General features: G+C 38.4%; 3 protein-coding genes across 3 annotated transcripts in view; 1 reads left to right on the top strand and 2 right to left on the bottom strand.

Moving 5' to 3' along the window:
• The first annotated feature begins 6,186 nt into the window (after nt 1–6,186).
• LOC108575610 (protein giant-like) lies at nt 6,187–10,528 on the top strand. The gene is made up of 2 exons (XM_017938440.1): nt 6,187–6,280; nt 9,555–10,528. The coding sequence occupies exon 2, from the start codon at nt 9,566–9,568 to the stop codon at nt 10,526–10,528; it is 963 nt and encodes a 320-aa protein (XP_017793929.1). The 5' UTR covers nt 6,187–6,280; nt 9,555–9,565.
• Nucleotides 10,529–11,267: 739 nt separating this feature from the next.
• On the bottom strand, nt 11,268–12,221 carry LOC108575606 (zinc finger protein 511). Its single transcript, XM_017938436.1, has 3 exons — nt 12,082–12,221; nt 11,786–11,987; nt 11,268–11,714 (listed from the first exon to the last, which is right to left on the bottom strand). Exons 1-3 carry the CDS (start codon nt 12,219–12,221, stop codon nt 11,268–11,270), a joined length of 789 nt encoding a protein of 262 aa, XP_017793925.1.
• A 620-nt stretch (nt 12,222–12,841) lies between these two features.
• Nucleotides 12,842–13,570, bottom strand: part of LOC108575536 (golgin subfamily A member 6-like protein 22) — a 3,414-nt gene continuing 2,685 nt past the window's right edge. Inside the window, exon 2 of the mRNA XM_017938358.1 lies at nt 12,842–12,934. Coding sequence (XP_017793847.1) covers nt 12,842–12,934 — 93 coding nt within the window. The remainder of the gene's footprint in view (nt 12,935–13,570) is intronic.

The raw sequence follows: 13,570 nt of genomic DNA, 5'->3' as shown, positions 1-13,570 counted from the left end.
TTCTACCATTTATCGTATTTTTTTCCTCACTCCTGTAAATGCTATATGACGTAGGTTTATTAAAAATGTTCTTACCATTCGAACAATCTGCTCGTTTACGATTCTAATCGTCAGCCCTCCTATAACACGGTTAATTTGTTCGGTGTTGTATCGAAGACGTGTTGAACGAAGTCGTGATAAGCGAAATTTGGGAGAAACGCAAACCAGGGAGGATTTGTTCCGTGTTATATCGAAACCGTGTGACATATTTTTTGAACCTTTATGTCAATAGCCACAATTGTCTACTTTAGCGTTCAATTTTAGTAATTTTCTAGTTTTCTGATGACGAAATTCTAAACTTGAAGCAAACACGGATAATCTTCTACAGGGGAGATCAAATATTTTAAATGAGCAAATGTGCAAAAGGGTACCCATAAGGGTATTGACACCAGGGTTAAATGAAACGGTATAAGAATGCATACTTGAGACACTCGTGTCATGTGAGAATTGGTCAAGTTTACGAAACCGTTCTGTATGGAAACCGTTTTAAAAGATTATCGCGTTAAAGGAAGATCTCCGCAATTTTTGCATCGCGTTAAAGGAGGACGATCGCAATTTTTGCACCGCGTTAAAGGAGGACCGCAATTTTTGCACCGCGTTAGAAGACGATCGCAATTTTTGCACCGCGTTAGAAGACGATCGCAATTTTTGCACCGCGTTAGAAGACGATCGCAATTTTTGCACCGCGTTAGAAGACGATCGCAAGTTTTGCACCGCGTTAAAGGAGAACCTCCGCAATTTTTGCACCGCGTTAGAGGATAATCGCAATTTTTGCACCGCGTTAAAGGAGAACCTCCGCAATTTTTGCACCGCGTTAGAGGATGATCGCAATTTTTGCACCGTGTTAGAGGACGATCGCAAATTTTGCACCGCGTTAAGGGAGGACCTCCGCAACTTTTGCATCGCGTTAAAGGAGGATCGCAATTTTTGCACCGTGTTACAAGAATGTTCGATTGTACACAGATATCTATAAAATCCATCGATACCGTTACGAATTCGACGGATGACCGAAGAGAAAGGGGTTCACCGAGGTCACGCTTTTCGGATCTAGCGGCCCACAAATTGCGGCCTTTTGACACACATTTTCGGACAGAGCCGCAGCCCCACCGTACGTTTACCGTTAGCTGGACCATCCGAGACGAGCAGACGCGAACACAATGTATACATCCAGCTATATATCGGGATGTCACAATGCAGAAAGGGTCCTCTCCGCACAGCCCCCTTCTTTCCAACTTATTACGGAAGGGTTGCTCTCTGCCTGCTCCTGCATCTGCACCCTGCATCCACCCACGCGGCCACTGGCTATTGGCCATATGACATGCTGACCAACATCCCGATGTTTTCAAAAGACTGGCTCTCAACCTTGCCTTACCTCTAACCGTTTTCACAAGAACACGTTCTTTCTCATCTTGTCGCAACACACAATTTCTAGGCGTTCTTCACGATTATGGATCTATTACGTTCCTAACAGCATGGTCTCGTGTGAAGATTTAACAAGATATTTCTTACAAAACAGAAAAGGATGAACGAGATGAGAACCCGAACAATGGTCAACCCTTTTGGGGGACGACGATGGCGCGGATTGTTATCAAACTTACGCAGGCTGGATCTCCGGGTTCATTAAGTTTCCACGAATCGCAGGAACACGAGGGTCGAACAATATTATCCCGATATTTGCAGGAAAGTGTCTGTCGTAAAAAAGAACGGAAAGGGCGAAGAAAAAAAAATTACTTTAATCCTCTGTATACCAAGGATTTTCCGCGGGGCGAAGGAAAAATGGTTGTTAACTAATTTAAACCGTTTCTGAAGTCAGCCGAAGTTAATCCGTTACGCTATAATCGAGTCCTCCAGCTAAATCCAACCGATCCTCCCTAAATCGTCCCCGAGGACTCTGTAATAAAAAGCAACAACTCGATGGTATTCTCGACGACGCCACGTCGTGAAAAAGTGTAGAAAAAATCCGTCCATATTTTTATTACGTTGCTGTACGCGTGTGTACCTGACTAGGAGAGTACAGGGAGGAACTCGTATTAGCATTTACGACTGCTTCGCCCTTTGTTTAATACCATGGAATCCGTGGTACGAACGAACCGGTTGCTTTATTACGGTTTTCCGCAATAATCATGGCTTCTTTGTCGATCGCGTTTCGCCCTGATAAATTGCTTTCGCTCCTCTGGTTATTTTAAAATCGAAGACGTACCGATGTATTATTAGCTGCCTTCTTATCTGCGGTTAAAGGCGCGAAAACATTGTAAAAGTGAATTTGGAGAAGAGAACAGAGACTCTGGGGGGGATGTATTGGAAGGTTATCGCAAGTTTTTCGAAGCTTAGGGGGGTAGAACGGTGTCTCTCGTTTCGACGACGAAGAAAGAAATAGGGAAAATAGGTGGAGGGTAACAACAAAGTGGAACGGGAGCGCACGAGATGCAGAAATCTTCCTCTGCCACTCTCCTCAAAGGCTTCTCAAACAAATAGCATGTAAACGCTTTCAGTCTCTTCGAAGAGAGAGAGAGAGAGAAAGATTCTCAACTCTTTACCGTAAGGCTTAGTAATCGGACACCGAGCGATCTGCTCTCGAAAGTTTTTGTCCTCGGCTGCTTTTGCTACCACAGATTTCCTATTTTCAGCTTTCACCAGGTTTCCGTGCTAATCTCCGCGATCGATGGATCATTTTGCAAAACTATGTATTGTACATTCGTTTTTAACGAAAACTGTGATAAATATTATTCATCAAGTTCAATGAAAAATGGGAAAAACCTAGACAGAAATTTATTGAAAAAATGTTTAAAAATTATTTCATTTTTTAATGGAATCTGTGAATTCGGATTATTTGTTGCATTATAAACGTGAGTTTTTCAATTTTTGTGTAAGTTTCAGCGCGTGAAATTTATAAAAAGAAACGTATAAGCACACCCAAACCAAAACTCGTTCTTTTTATCTTTGGAAAATTTAATCTTCGGTCGTATCGCGAAGAGCTGTTTATTCCTTTCAGTAAGTTCTATCACAACATACAAAGTTTCCATTTACACCACGTGAAAAGCTTCTCTCCGCCGACAACTTACTTCTCTCAGGCCATTTCTCGAATCCCGGCGATCTTTGTCGCAAATAAGACGTATCGGTAAGTTGTTTATGCCGAAAGGTATTCACCCAGAATCTCCGTTGAAAAGGAGAGCAGTCGGTGGAGGAATAAAATTCCTTCTTGAAGAATCTGTCCGAAGGCGTGTCCTGCGATACAGCGAACGAAATAAGAAAGCTCCCATGGAAAGAAAAGGGTTCCCGCGGGAAACGGAGGGCGTGCGCGAGGACCGGAAATAAGCAAATCTCGAAAGTCTGTTGGCAAAACTTGGCCGGTGGTCCGACCGCAAGATAAATCGAAAAGTAATTACTCTGTGAGCGTCATTCACCTCGAAAGCCCTAATGTGTCTCCAACCATTATATTCCTGTTCCTTTTCTTTTTTTTTTTTTTTTTTTTTTTTTTGGACAGTTTTGGTGTCGTATTCTATTAAATAGAAGAGACGTCTGTGTGAAAACGAAGGGAAGCACTGAGAGCTTCTGTTAAAGCTTCGTTCTCTTCGAAATTTTGAATACTTTCTAATTTTCAGATGAAGGTGGAAAACAATGGAAAATAAATTTCTACAAATTGGACAATTCACTACACTACCCCGAGACGTCTGAAAATAGGCAAACTTTGCGAATTTTTTCCTCCCTCAATTTGCAACATTTTTACTTTTAAAAATTTGTGAAGAAAGCTGAAACTTACATTTATATTCTCCGAAAAAATTGAAATTTTTCATTTAATAATGACCTTCTCAAAAAATTCCCAAACGTTCACCCAGTTTTAAGGCCCTCAGGCTGGTGCACCCCTTGAAATTTAAACACCTATAAACGATTACTCGAAATAATTGTACCTGGCTTAGGCACAAAATAGAAACTTGCAATTAGACGTAACGCTTATTGTACATATCTCAAACCGAACTCGTGCGCAATTATTCATCGAAAGCATATTGTTACGTTAGAAAAGTGACAATTGCTTTATTGACAGAATTTAAATATTCAAATTGCACCGTTCCGACCCACAATTAGCTCTCGAACGAAGCTTACTCTTCTCTCTTTGTACCGCGTTGCGTTCACATCGGGGGTTTGCAACGATTGGCACTTTTGAAGAACGGTACAGTTTTATTGCACGTTATAAGGTAGCCATTGCCTTTTACCTGTCGACGTTACTCCTTCAATATTCCCATTTAATACGAAACCATCCCGTCTTTTCAAGCAACGGCCACACAATGTTCATTGACACGTTATAATCATCCCTGTTTCAATATTCTCAAGGTTAGCTCGATCAAATATCCACTTCTTTTCCAGGGTCTTATAAATCCTCGTTCTCTGTCCGTGTCTCTCGCAGGTTCATCCTTTTCTCCCCGGCAAATTTCCTAGGCAAAATGGTCGTATTTTCGTCCACGTGATTGCAGTTTTGATTCAAAGGAAAATGTACAATGGGTACGTTATAGAAGAACGGTCAGAAAATCTCATCTTTTTGTTCAACTTTGCCAATAATATCCACTTTTTCCTGTTTACTACCTCTCGGCAGTATTACTTCCAGGGAAACTAAAAGACGTGCTGATTATCGATTATGACCTTCTTTTGGGAACACAGCCTTGCATTCTGACCGCTCTAGAAATCACCGAGGACAATTTCCTGTTCCGTCGATGTTCCCGCAAGGGACTCAAGGTTGACGTAGTTTTACGTCTGTTCCGAGGAGTCGTTGATATTATTCAACGTAGGATACACCGGACACCAACAAAAACATCGCGCGAAGCCGATTCCGGGAAACATTATCGTTTCGAAATGTTATGGTTCCGCGCTCGCTTGGGAAATCTGTGAAAAACGACGATTTGTGTCCGAAGATTACGCTCTTTCGGTCTATCACACGCTTTCTATTAGTCATTTGTGTTATCTAACGACGTATGCAACCGGACAGATTAAAAGTATCGATAATTTAACGATTATGCAGTCGACGAAGTCACGGTTGATTCCAAGTGTTTTGCAGTTGGAAAAGTTTAATGAAAATGAAGCGTTGGGATAATTCTACCGAAGTTTTCACACGGTGATTACCTCGTATTTGTAGGTGTGATTGATCTTACGTGACTTGAAACGATTTTTATTCAGTTAAAAAGTGTAAAAAGTTTTTCTTGTGAAAAAATTTTGACGGCGAGGTATACAGCCAATAAAAGAGTAGGGTAATAAAAGATAAAAACGGTAAAATAAGGTATTACCCGTAGTAAATGATCTTATATAACGCAGGTAGAAGGAATATTGAATGGGACAATAGGATTAAGTAACGAAAAAAAATCCTTTGAACGCAATCCTTTCCCGTTACACTAACTTTACATGGAAAAAAGCGGCGTGTTGGGATCGTAATTATCGTCTGTGTATTTGTCCTACGATCGGTGTACAGAGTGACGCGATAATCGTGGTACAAATGGGAAAATAAATTTTTCATATGTAGGTCATCGTTATATTATTTTTCAGATATATTCAAATTTTTTCGAATTATTCTAAGAATATCTACCTACCTTACCTAATTTTTTAAACTAATGAAATTTAATTTTCAACGTCATTGTCAATATTTACAAAAATTAATATGGATAAAAATGATATAATGGAGATTGTACTCGATAAATTTTCAAATCAATTTTCATAAAAATGCTGGCGTACTTATATGGGAAAATTTCGCTCGACAATTTCGACTTTACTGTATGCAGAGAAATACACTAACAAGGACAAAAATTATACATCAATTTGAAAATAAATTTTCACAAATATCGAGGCGTATATGGGGAAACTTCGTTCCACAATTTCGACTTCACTGTACATATACCCAGACATCCTTCAAAATGCACAAAAATTTGTATACAATTCTCCGGAAGATTCACCCGTTTCTCCTCACACGGAAACTGATTACTCGCGGCGGGGCAGTTAAAAAAAAAAAACGTTGCCGGTGAATCGAGACATTTTCCACGTGGAAATCGTCGCGAGGATTTTGCATCGCGTACCGTTACATCGTTTGTATACGTTTCTCTGTGCGGTACGAGCAGATGCAAATGCGCGGGGGATTCATTCATCTGTCGTCGGACGGCGGCCACGGGAAAAATCGCAAATAACGGGTTGCGGTCGTCCCTACACCATAGAAATGTGGGTTATGTGGCCAAAAGAGCAAAAATTTGTATACACGGGAAAAGAGGCGGTGCGGTGAATTGAGCGCCGGGGTGCTTTTCTATGCTCGACACGACGTTTTAACAGGGCACCGAAACGGAGGACTAAATTTGGCGTGATCTTGGGACGAAGACATAATGAGACGTCTCTCCTCTATCGAGGATAACTGTAACCTGGCCCTGTCGTCGTTCGTCATTTATTTCTTATTTTTCTCACACTCGGTTTCCACGAATTTCCTGGACGAGATTCACAGTGAAAGGGGAGCGATGATACTGTCTTCGAGAAATAATTAATCTTCTTTTTTTTCTTTTAAATGAAAATTTAATCTCCACACGATTCAGTTTGGTTTCGTTAAAAATCATTTAGTCTTTGAATTAAAAAATCCTTCGACAAGAAATTCCTTCTTATGTGGTATCAACCCGCCCATTTCAGCTGTTGAGCAAATATTTTTTTTTTCGGCTAACCTAATGTAATTTTTAATCATTTCTGTAATCTTTAGTTGACGATAATTTATTCCCTGAAGTAAATGCAATTTCTACCATTTTGCGACTGATTCGTGATGTGATTAAGTTAGCTCCAAGAAATCTTCTAAAGATCGCCTTGAACTAAAAAATTATTACATATTAGCAGAACGTGCAACTAAAGCTGAAATATTCAAATTGCACACTTTAGTCTTAAATACAATAGCCTAATAGTCTTAAATCCTAAGCAAATTTCCGAAACATTTGAATACACCATCCCCCAGAAAAATCGCCTCCGCACCACCAGAAAGTCGTATAAAACGCGTGAAACAAAGAGATCACCATGAGAAGTAGCTATTAGACGAAAGCAGTCGAAGCAACGATTAACTAACGAACTTACACACTCGGTCGTGCAACTGAACCATTAGTCAGCATGAGCCGAAGAAAGGAGTGGGTCCATCTTCCGGTGGTACTCTATGAAAATTGCCACATGTTGTCCATCCCTAACGAGCAGCAGCCTAAGAAAAGAAAATTCATCGTGCATCGAGAGAAGCAGCCGTCGAGGTGCAAACGTACAAACGGCCACCCATTTCTCGTCCAACTAAAAATCTCGACAAATTTCACCAGGCCGCAACGCTTTCGCCGGTTAATTTATGAGCACTTTACGCAAATTCCGCGATTCTCTTTGGACGGTGGCCGTCGTAAATCAGGCGACACGGGCCAGAAACAAAGGCAGCTGCGAAACGCTACGGAAAAAGGTCAAACGAAAGGGTTATATGCAGAGTGATTGCTATGCACACTTTCCTAAGCGTTGCACGAAAAGACACCCCGCGTCGCGGTTACCGACTACTACCAAACGTTCAACCCTTTTGCCCAAGGAAGTCGCCGATACAGCGTGTACACGGCCCTGTCCTTACGCAGGATTTAGACAGAAAGGTTTTAGTGTGCCAAACCGGTAACTGGATTTTTCGAAATCCCGAGGCAAACTGCGATGACTACGATTGCCCGGATTAATTTAGCGGGATTCGATTGTTGTTCGAGGTCAAGAAGCTGCTGTAATTTGTCTTCGACAGGTACGGTGGCGAGCTCATCACTACCTAGAACTATAAATTTCCACGCAACTTTTCATTTCACGGGGCACCGAGCCTTGTGTATTGTACCGAACGACACGCCTACTCGGCGCGATAAACGAAACGGAAGTAAGAAGGGAATTCCGTACGTGGAAACAAATGCTCCTTTTTATTGTCATATTTAACATGTGTGATTAATCGTCGCGCGAAAGGTGACCAAATATTTAGCGTAACCGAGTATGTTTCTGTTATTGTTGAGATACAATTGTTACTGTTTTTAGTTCTTCTGAGAGAAACATTCGTGTACAACCTAACATTTCTACGGTATTATGCAAAAGTTGCTTAAAAATTGAAATTTCTGAAATTTTGATTTCTTACTGTGTTTTCCTGTAAAATTGTATCAAATAATTACTCTTCGTCACTTCCAAGCGAAATCATTACTATTTATTACTAAAACCAGTGAGATAATTTTGGCCAACTTTTTCGTAGAAATACTCCACTGTGTGTCGCCTGAATTTTGAAGAAAAAAATAATAATTGAAAGTAAATAAGTTCTAAGTAAAATGTTAATTTTATCGCATTCTCCTTGAAAGCTACAGATTCTCTTACAGTGACGTATGAAAAAATTGTATTTAAATACCCTGAAAAATATACTGTCTCAATTTTATCTAGTTTTGTTAATTGCCTAAAATATTCTATTTTTCCTATGTTGCAATATTACGTTAAAAAGAAAATACCATACCGTGTATACAATAGTTCCATCAGAAAAGTTCAGACGTACCCGACAGAGTCGTTATCACAACACCCGTAACCAGTTTCGCGTCTCGTGTTTCTGATTACATTTGCGTAATCACGTAAACGTCTCGTTTCGTAAACATTTTGGGAATAGAGGAAGTGGCGAACGCGTGCCACGCGGACCCCGGCGCTATGGTCATCAAGAGTATGGTCCCCCACCATTTTCTAAGGAATCTTCTCCTACCCCTGAGTCTTGCAAGGGTTGGCTAGTATATAAGCGAAACTACACCCCCTCTCGTGCTAAACGATTTTGGCGATTGGTTGTGTGAATACGATTCAACCAAAAATTGACTAGGCCCGTTCGATCAATACCGATTTTCGAACGGGCGTCGTAACCGTGGTTCTATTCTAAAAATCATTGAGAAAACGCGCACGATTCCACGATACAGTGTGTTGTGATATCAGTGACTGAAGCTTGTTCTTGGATTAATCATTGGGTAAGAGACGTTCGTCGTTTACAGTGGTAGTTGCTCAATAGACGTGGAAGAATGCTGAATTTGCGTAACCAGTGTATACGTTAATTTCTATTACATTCTATGACGTTTGTAAAAAAAAAAAAATAGATCGATTTCAATTTTTCGAAATGTGAATTTTCGTTAGTTCGAAGTGAAACTGTTCGAAGAAACCTGTAGTGTTGTCTAACGGCATGTTTCAATTTCATTGGCGTGGAGATTTCATGTTCTACGGTGTATATAGGTATATACGCATATCGATATATTTATCACTGGATACGCTCGCTTTTCGTTAGCTTTCCACGATTTTCAACGATCGTTATCGTCTATCCTGACGCGAGAGTTTCTATTTAACTACGACTTATCGCGATCGCTAACTACGGCAGTGTCTAATACGAATCGAAAGTTGAGAAGTATCTATTTACCATTTCGTCTCAAGAACATTGGGACAGCTCGTTGCTTCGCGGGCGATTTGAAAAAATAGAATTTTAATTACTCACATTTTTCTGTCATTTCAGGCGATAGAAAGTTGCAACATGGATTCTTATTCCGAGTCACCGATGGACAGCGTACAAGCTCTGGACTTCACCTCTTGTGGGCAACGGGAACAGAGAATAGCATTCACCGAATCGATCCTGGATCTCTCGTGCAAGAAACAGACCACCACGTCAACGTCCAACGAATCAAATTCACCAAGTTCACGTTCAAATTCACCCGCGATCATTACGAGACCGGATCAAATCGGCCATTTTTCGGATTCTGAACGGAAAAGTCCTTTCGAGGGACGAACGTTCATGGTAACACCGCCTTCAGAGTCGGATTCACCGAGAAAAATCAAATACGATTCACTTTATAACTGTTCGGAGACACCGGCAAATAATGTCATCGGTTCAAACGCTGGTTTCTCTGTTTTACCAATGAATGTACCAATTCCAGTCGTTCCCACAGTATTACCAACGTTGCTTTCGCAAAATAGCGAGACGACCAAAACAACGCAAATAGTCGGCACTTCTACACCATCGACAACTACTTCGACGACGTATTCCAAAGACATCTCGTTGTCCACACTATCTCCGGATATCGGTAAGAAAGCACCAAGACCTTTTAAAGCTTATCCAAAAGATCCACTATCGCTTACTGTGGGAACAGCAGAAATGATGTACGATCAAAATTCCACTGAGGCGTACTCGGAGTTCCGAAAACGAATGCTCGAATCTGTCAGAAGGTCGAACGAAGGAACAAACATCAAAATGCGAAGAATAACAAAAAGTCCGGGACTGCCAACCAGCACTGTTGACGAAAAGGACGCAGCTTACTGGGAAAGGAGAAGAAAAAACAACGAAGCAGCGAAACGCTCCAGAGACGCTCGGAGAGCGAAAGAAGACGAAATTGCTATCAGGGCAGCTTTTTTAGAACAAGAAAACATGAAACTGAAATACGAACTCGTAGCACTCAGGAACGAAACGGCCAAGCTTAGATGTATGGTTTACTCAACTTGAATTTACTCAACTTTAAATTTTGTACAGATCTCATATCTTAAGTTGTTGTTAGTTTTCTAGCGTTCGTTAAAAATTAAATTAACGCTGGTTTCAAGGGTCGTATTTGTCGTTGATAAAGAAACAAAATACGCGATATTTGTAAAAATTTGTCTTGTATTTTGTAAGGAACGAATATTCTGTAAACATCTGCATATGTTTTACAATGTTCCTTTTTATTATTTGATAGGCTTCCAATTCAAAGAGAGAAGTATCATTTGCTGTTATTTTACATTCCTGTTTATCAAATATTCTTCTTTTGTGTATAACATCTTTATACCAACATCACTGTTGTATGTATATTGTGTAAAAATGTTTTCCTGATGATGGTTGGGATTAGAAGGTGAGTCATTCCTCGAGGCTATGAATTTTTGTGCCATTCAGTAGTGTTACAGTTATTTTTAATATTATTACCACAAAGTTTTTTTCTTAATATAACAGTGTGCCAAATAAGTTATCCAATATTAGTTTTACCTAAAGTGTAAACATCACAGGATTCTTGATGAGTTCCAAGTAAATATAATACGTACTTTAATACAGTGTATTGTAAACAAATCAAAAAACTAAGTTTGTGTAAGAAAATGTATATTGAATAACACAAATAGGCAAAAAATGTAAATAAAAAAGATAACACAGAAAGCACATAAAATTTTAAACGAATGTTATTTATTATAATAATATTCCTTTTCTCAATCAGATATTATCAATCAGGTAGTGAATTTGCTAAGTCCATCATACATCCTGTTTGAAGAACGTCTTTTTCATTGGTTTCATTTTTAGTAAGTGCTTTTGTATATGATTTTTGTATTTGTCGAGGAATAAAAGCTAGAGAAGATGACCCAGAGCTAGTATTTACAACATTTGAGGGACTTTCATGAACATTAGAATTCACCGACACTGTACTCTGTGTTGCACCTGTAAACATTTTACTTCTTTGATTTTTATTTAACTGCACCTTTTTAGCCTTCGATTCCTTCTTTTGTGGCTCAGATTCATCAATATCCATTGCATTTTTCGGTTCATCTTTTGTAGAATGTGGGACATTATTGTATCGAAAATTCTTAGGAAATTTATGTACTTCGACACAATGCTTTCTTCTTTCACTTGCATTATTAAACTTTAAATCACACTCAGAAACATAACACTGGTACTAAAAAGAAAATACAAATGTTAATATATGTCATAATACACCCACTAGAGCACTAAACAATAGATAAGTACCATTGGTTGTTTCATACATAAAACTTGAAAAAAACTATCATGAGTTTCTTGAATATGGATGTCTAATAATCTAGGGTTTGGTAAAGACTTTTTACATTCTCCACAGACATATCGATGATTACTATTATAGTGCATTTCAAAATCAATTAATGTTTTAAATGTGGCTCTACAACCAGTGACATGACAAGGAAATTCCTTTATACTGAAATTAACACATTGTTTTATTCAATAATACATTTATATTGCGTTTTAGGTTATGAAACGCAATTAAACGTTTATAAGAACTTTTTATTTACATTTCATGACATAATTCTTCATCATCTTCAACAGTAACGCCTTTTCGTTTAAAAATTTTGCAAGTGTTATACGAATCGTCAAAAAATGGATCGTCAATAGATCTTAACCCTACTCCTAGGTTTTGTAAAAATTCTTCCATGTCTGTACGATTGTAATTGTCAAATTTTATAAAAAATGTAATCTACAGTATTAAATTATTCAATATTATACATTCTACATTCTACATTTATTAGATAAAATATATTTCAAAACGTCAACACATCATTGACACATTAATAACAACACGAGAGCAGCGCACTCTGGTAATGTAACGTCGTAATATTACTTCGATAATTATCGATATATAAATATTGAAGTTAATAATTGCGATACTCCAAACTTCAGTATTCTTTTAGTGCGCGTTGCTGCTGAATCTTTAATTGTAGCGTCGTTAAATAAAGTACAATAATATATAATTAGTGAAGTATAATTGCACAATTAAGTGTGCGATGAAGTGCAAGTGAAGTGTGGTAGTTCCAGACGTCGATTACGAAATTAGGTGCCAAAAAGACGCGCAATTTTGGAATAAGGTAAGTGTAGCAAGAGACGCTTATAAATCTATTGCGTAACGGTTACACGACAAGCCATTTGAACGATATAAGTCGTATTAAGAATTTTGGGATAAGGAAACTGCCTGTTTTCAATAAAATATTTATATATTCATTAGTTTCTATCGAAATAAGCGACGAAACGAATGCGTATACATGATAATAATAAAAATTATTCGACTAGCAAACGAGTCTTCAAATTTTCGAGAATTTCAGCCATCTTGGTTTCTAATTCACTGCGTCTTTGCATTTCTTCTCGCTTGTCCTGCAACATACGTGTAATATTACCAAATATTATTGCAACGAACGTTCATTTATAGTGATAAAAATCATATTTTATTACACAATAAAGTGAATTATAGGAAAATAATACCATATTTTGTCAACAAAATTCATATTTATTTCCACTTTACGTCAAGTCGTTGCAACAACGGAATATTTAACAATTTCTCCAACAGATTGCATCATTTATCAAACGCACAATTTAGTTAAATTATACTTAATTTAATCAATTAAATTACTTCATGGTAGACAAATTTGTAATATTGAAAAAGCTTCTCAGTAGACAGTTATATTTTGAAATATTGCACACTATCGCGTACATTTGTGTGATAAACGTTAAGTTTCTTCGTTGTACTCAACATTTTACGACGAAACTACGAAATAACTAGAATACAATTGAATTTACATAATTCCACTTGATGTTTTCGAAATACATCGAATATCGAATTAAACCATTCAAACTCCACATTTTTCGTTGCTCAACTTCGCACATATTTCAACGTGCAACCGAACGATCGAGAAGTATTCTTAATTGTAAAGATAGATCAACTTGTACGAATAGCTGGAAAATGATGAAATACTACAAAACACGAGTGTAATCGATATAACTAATCGGTCT

Source organism: Habropoda laboriosa, unplaced genomic scaffold (genome assembly GCF_001263275.1).
Source record: "Habropoda laboriosa isolate 0110345459 unplaced genomic scaffold, ASM126327v1 scaffold186, whole genome shotgun sequence".
Lineage (NCBI taxonomy): Eukaryota > Metazoa > Arthropoda > Insecta > Hymenoptera > Apidae > Habropoda > Habropoda laboriosa.
The sequence above is the reverse complement of the archived record's forward strand: the minus strand, read 5'-3'. Positions and strand labels throughout refer to the sequence as shown.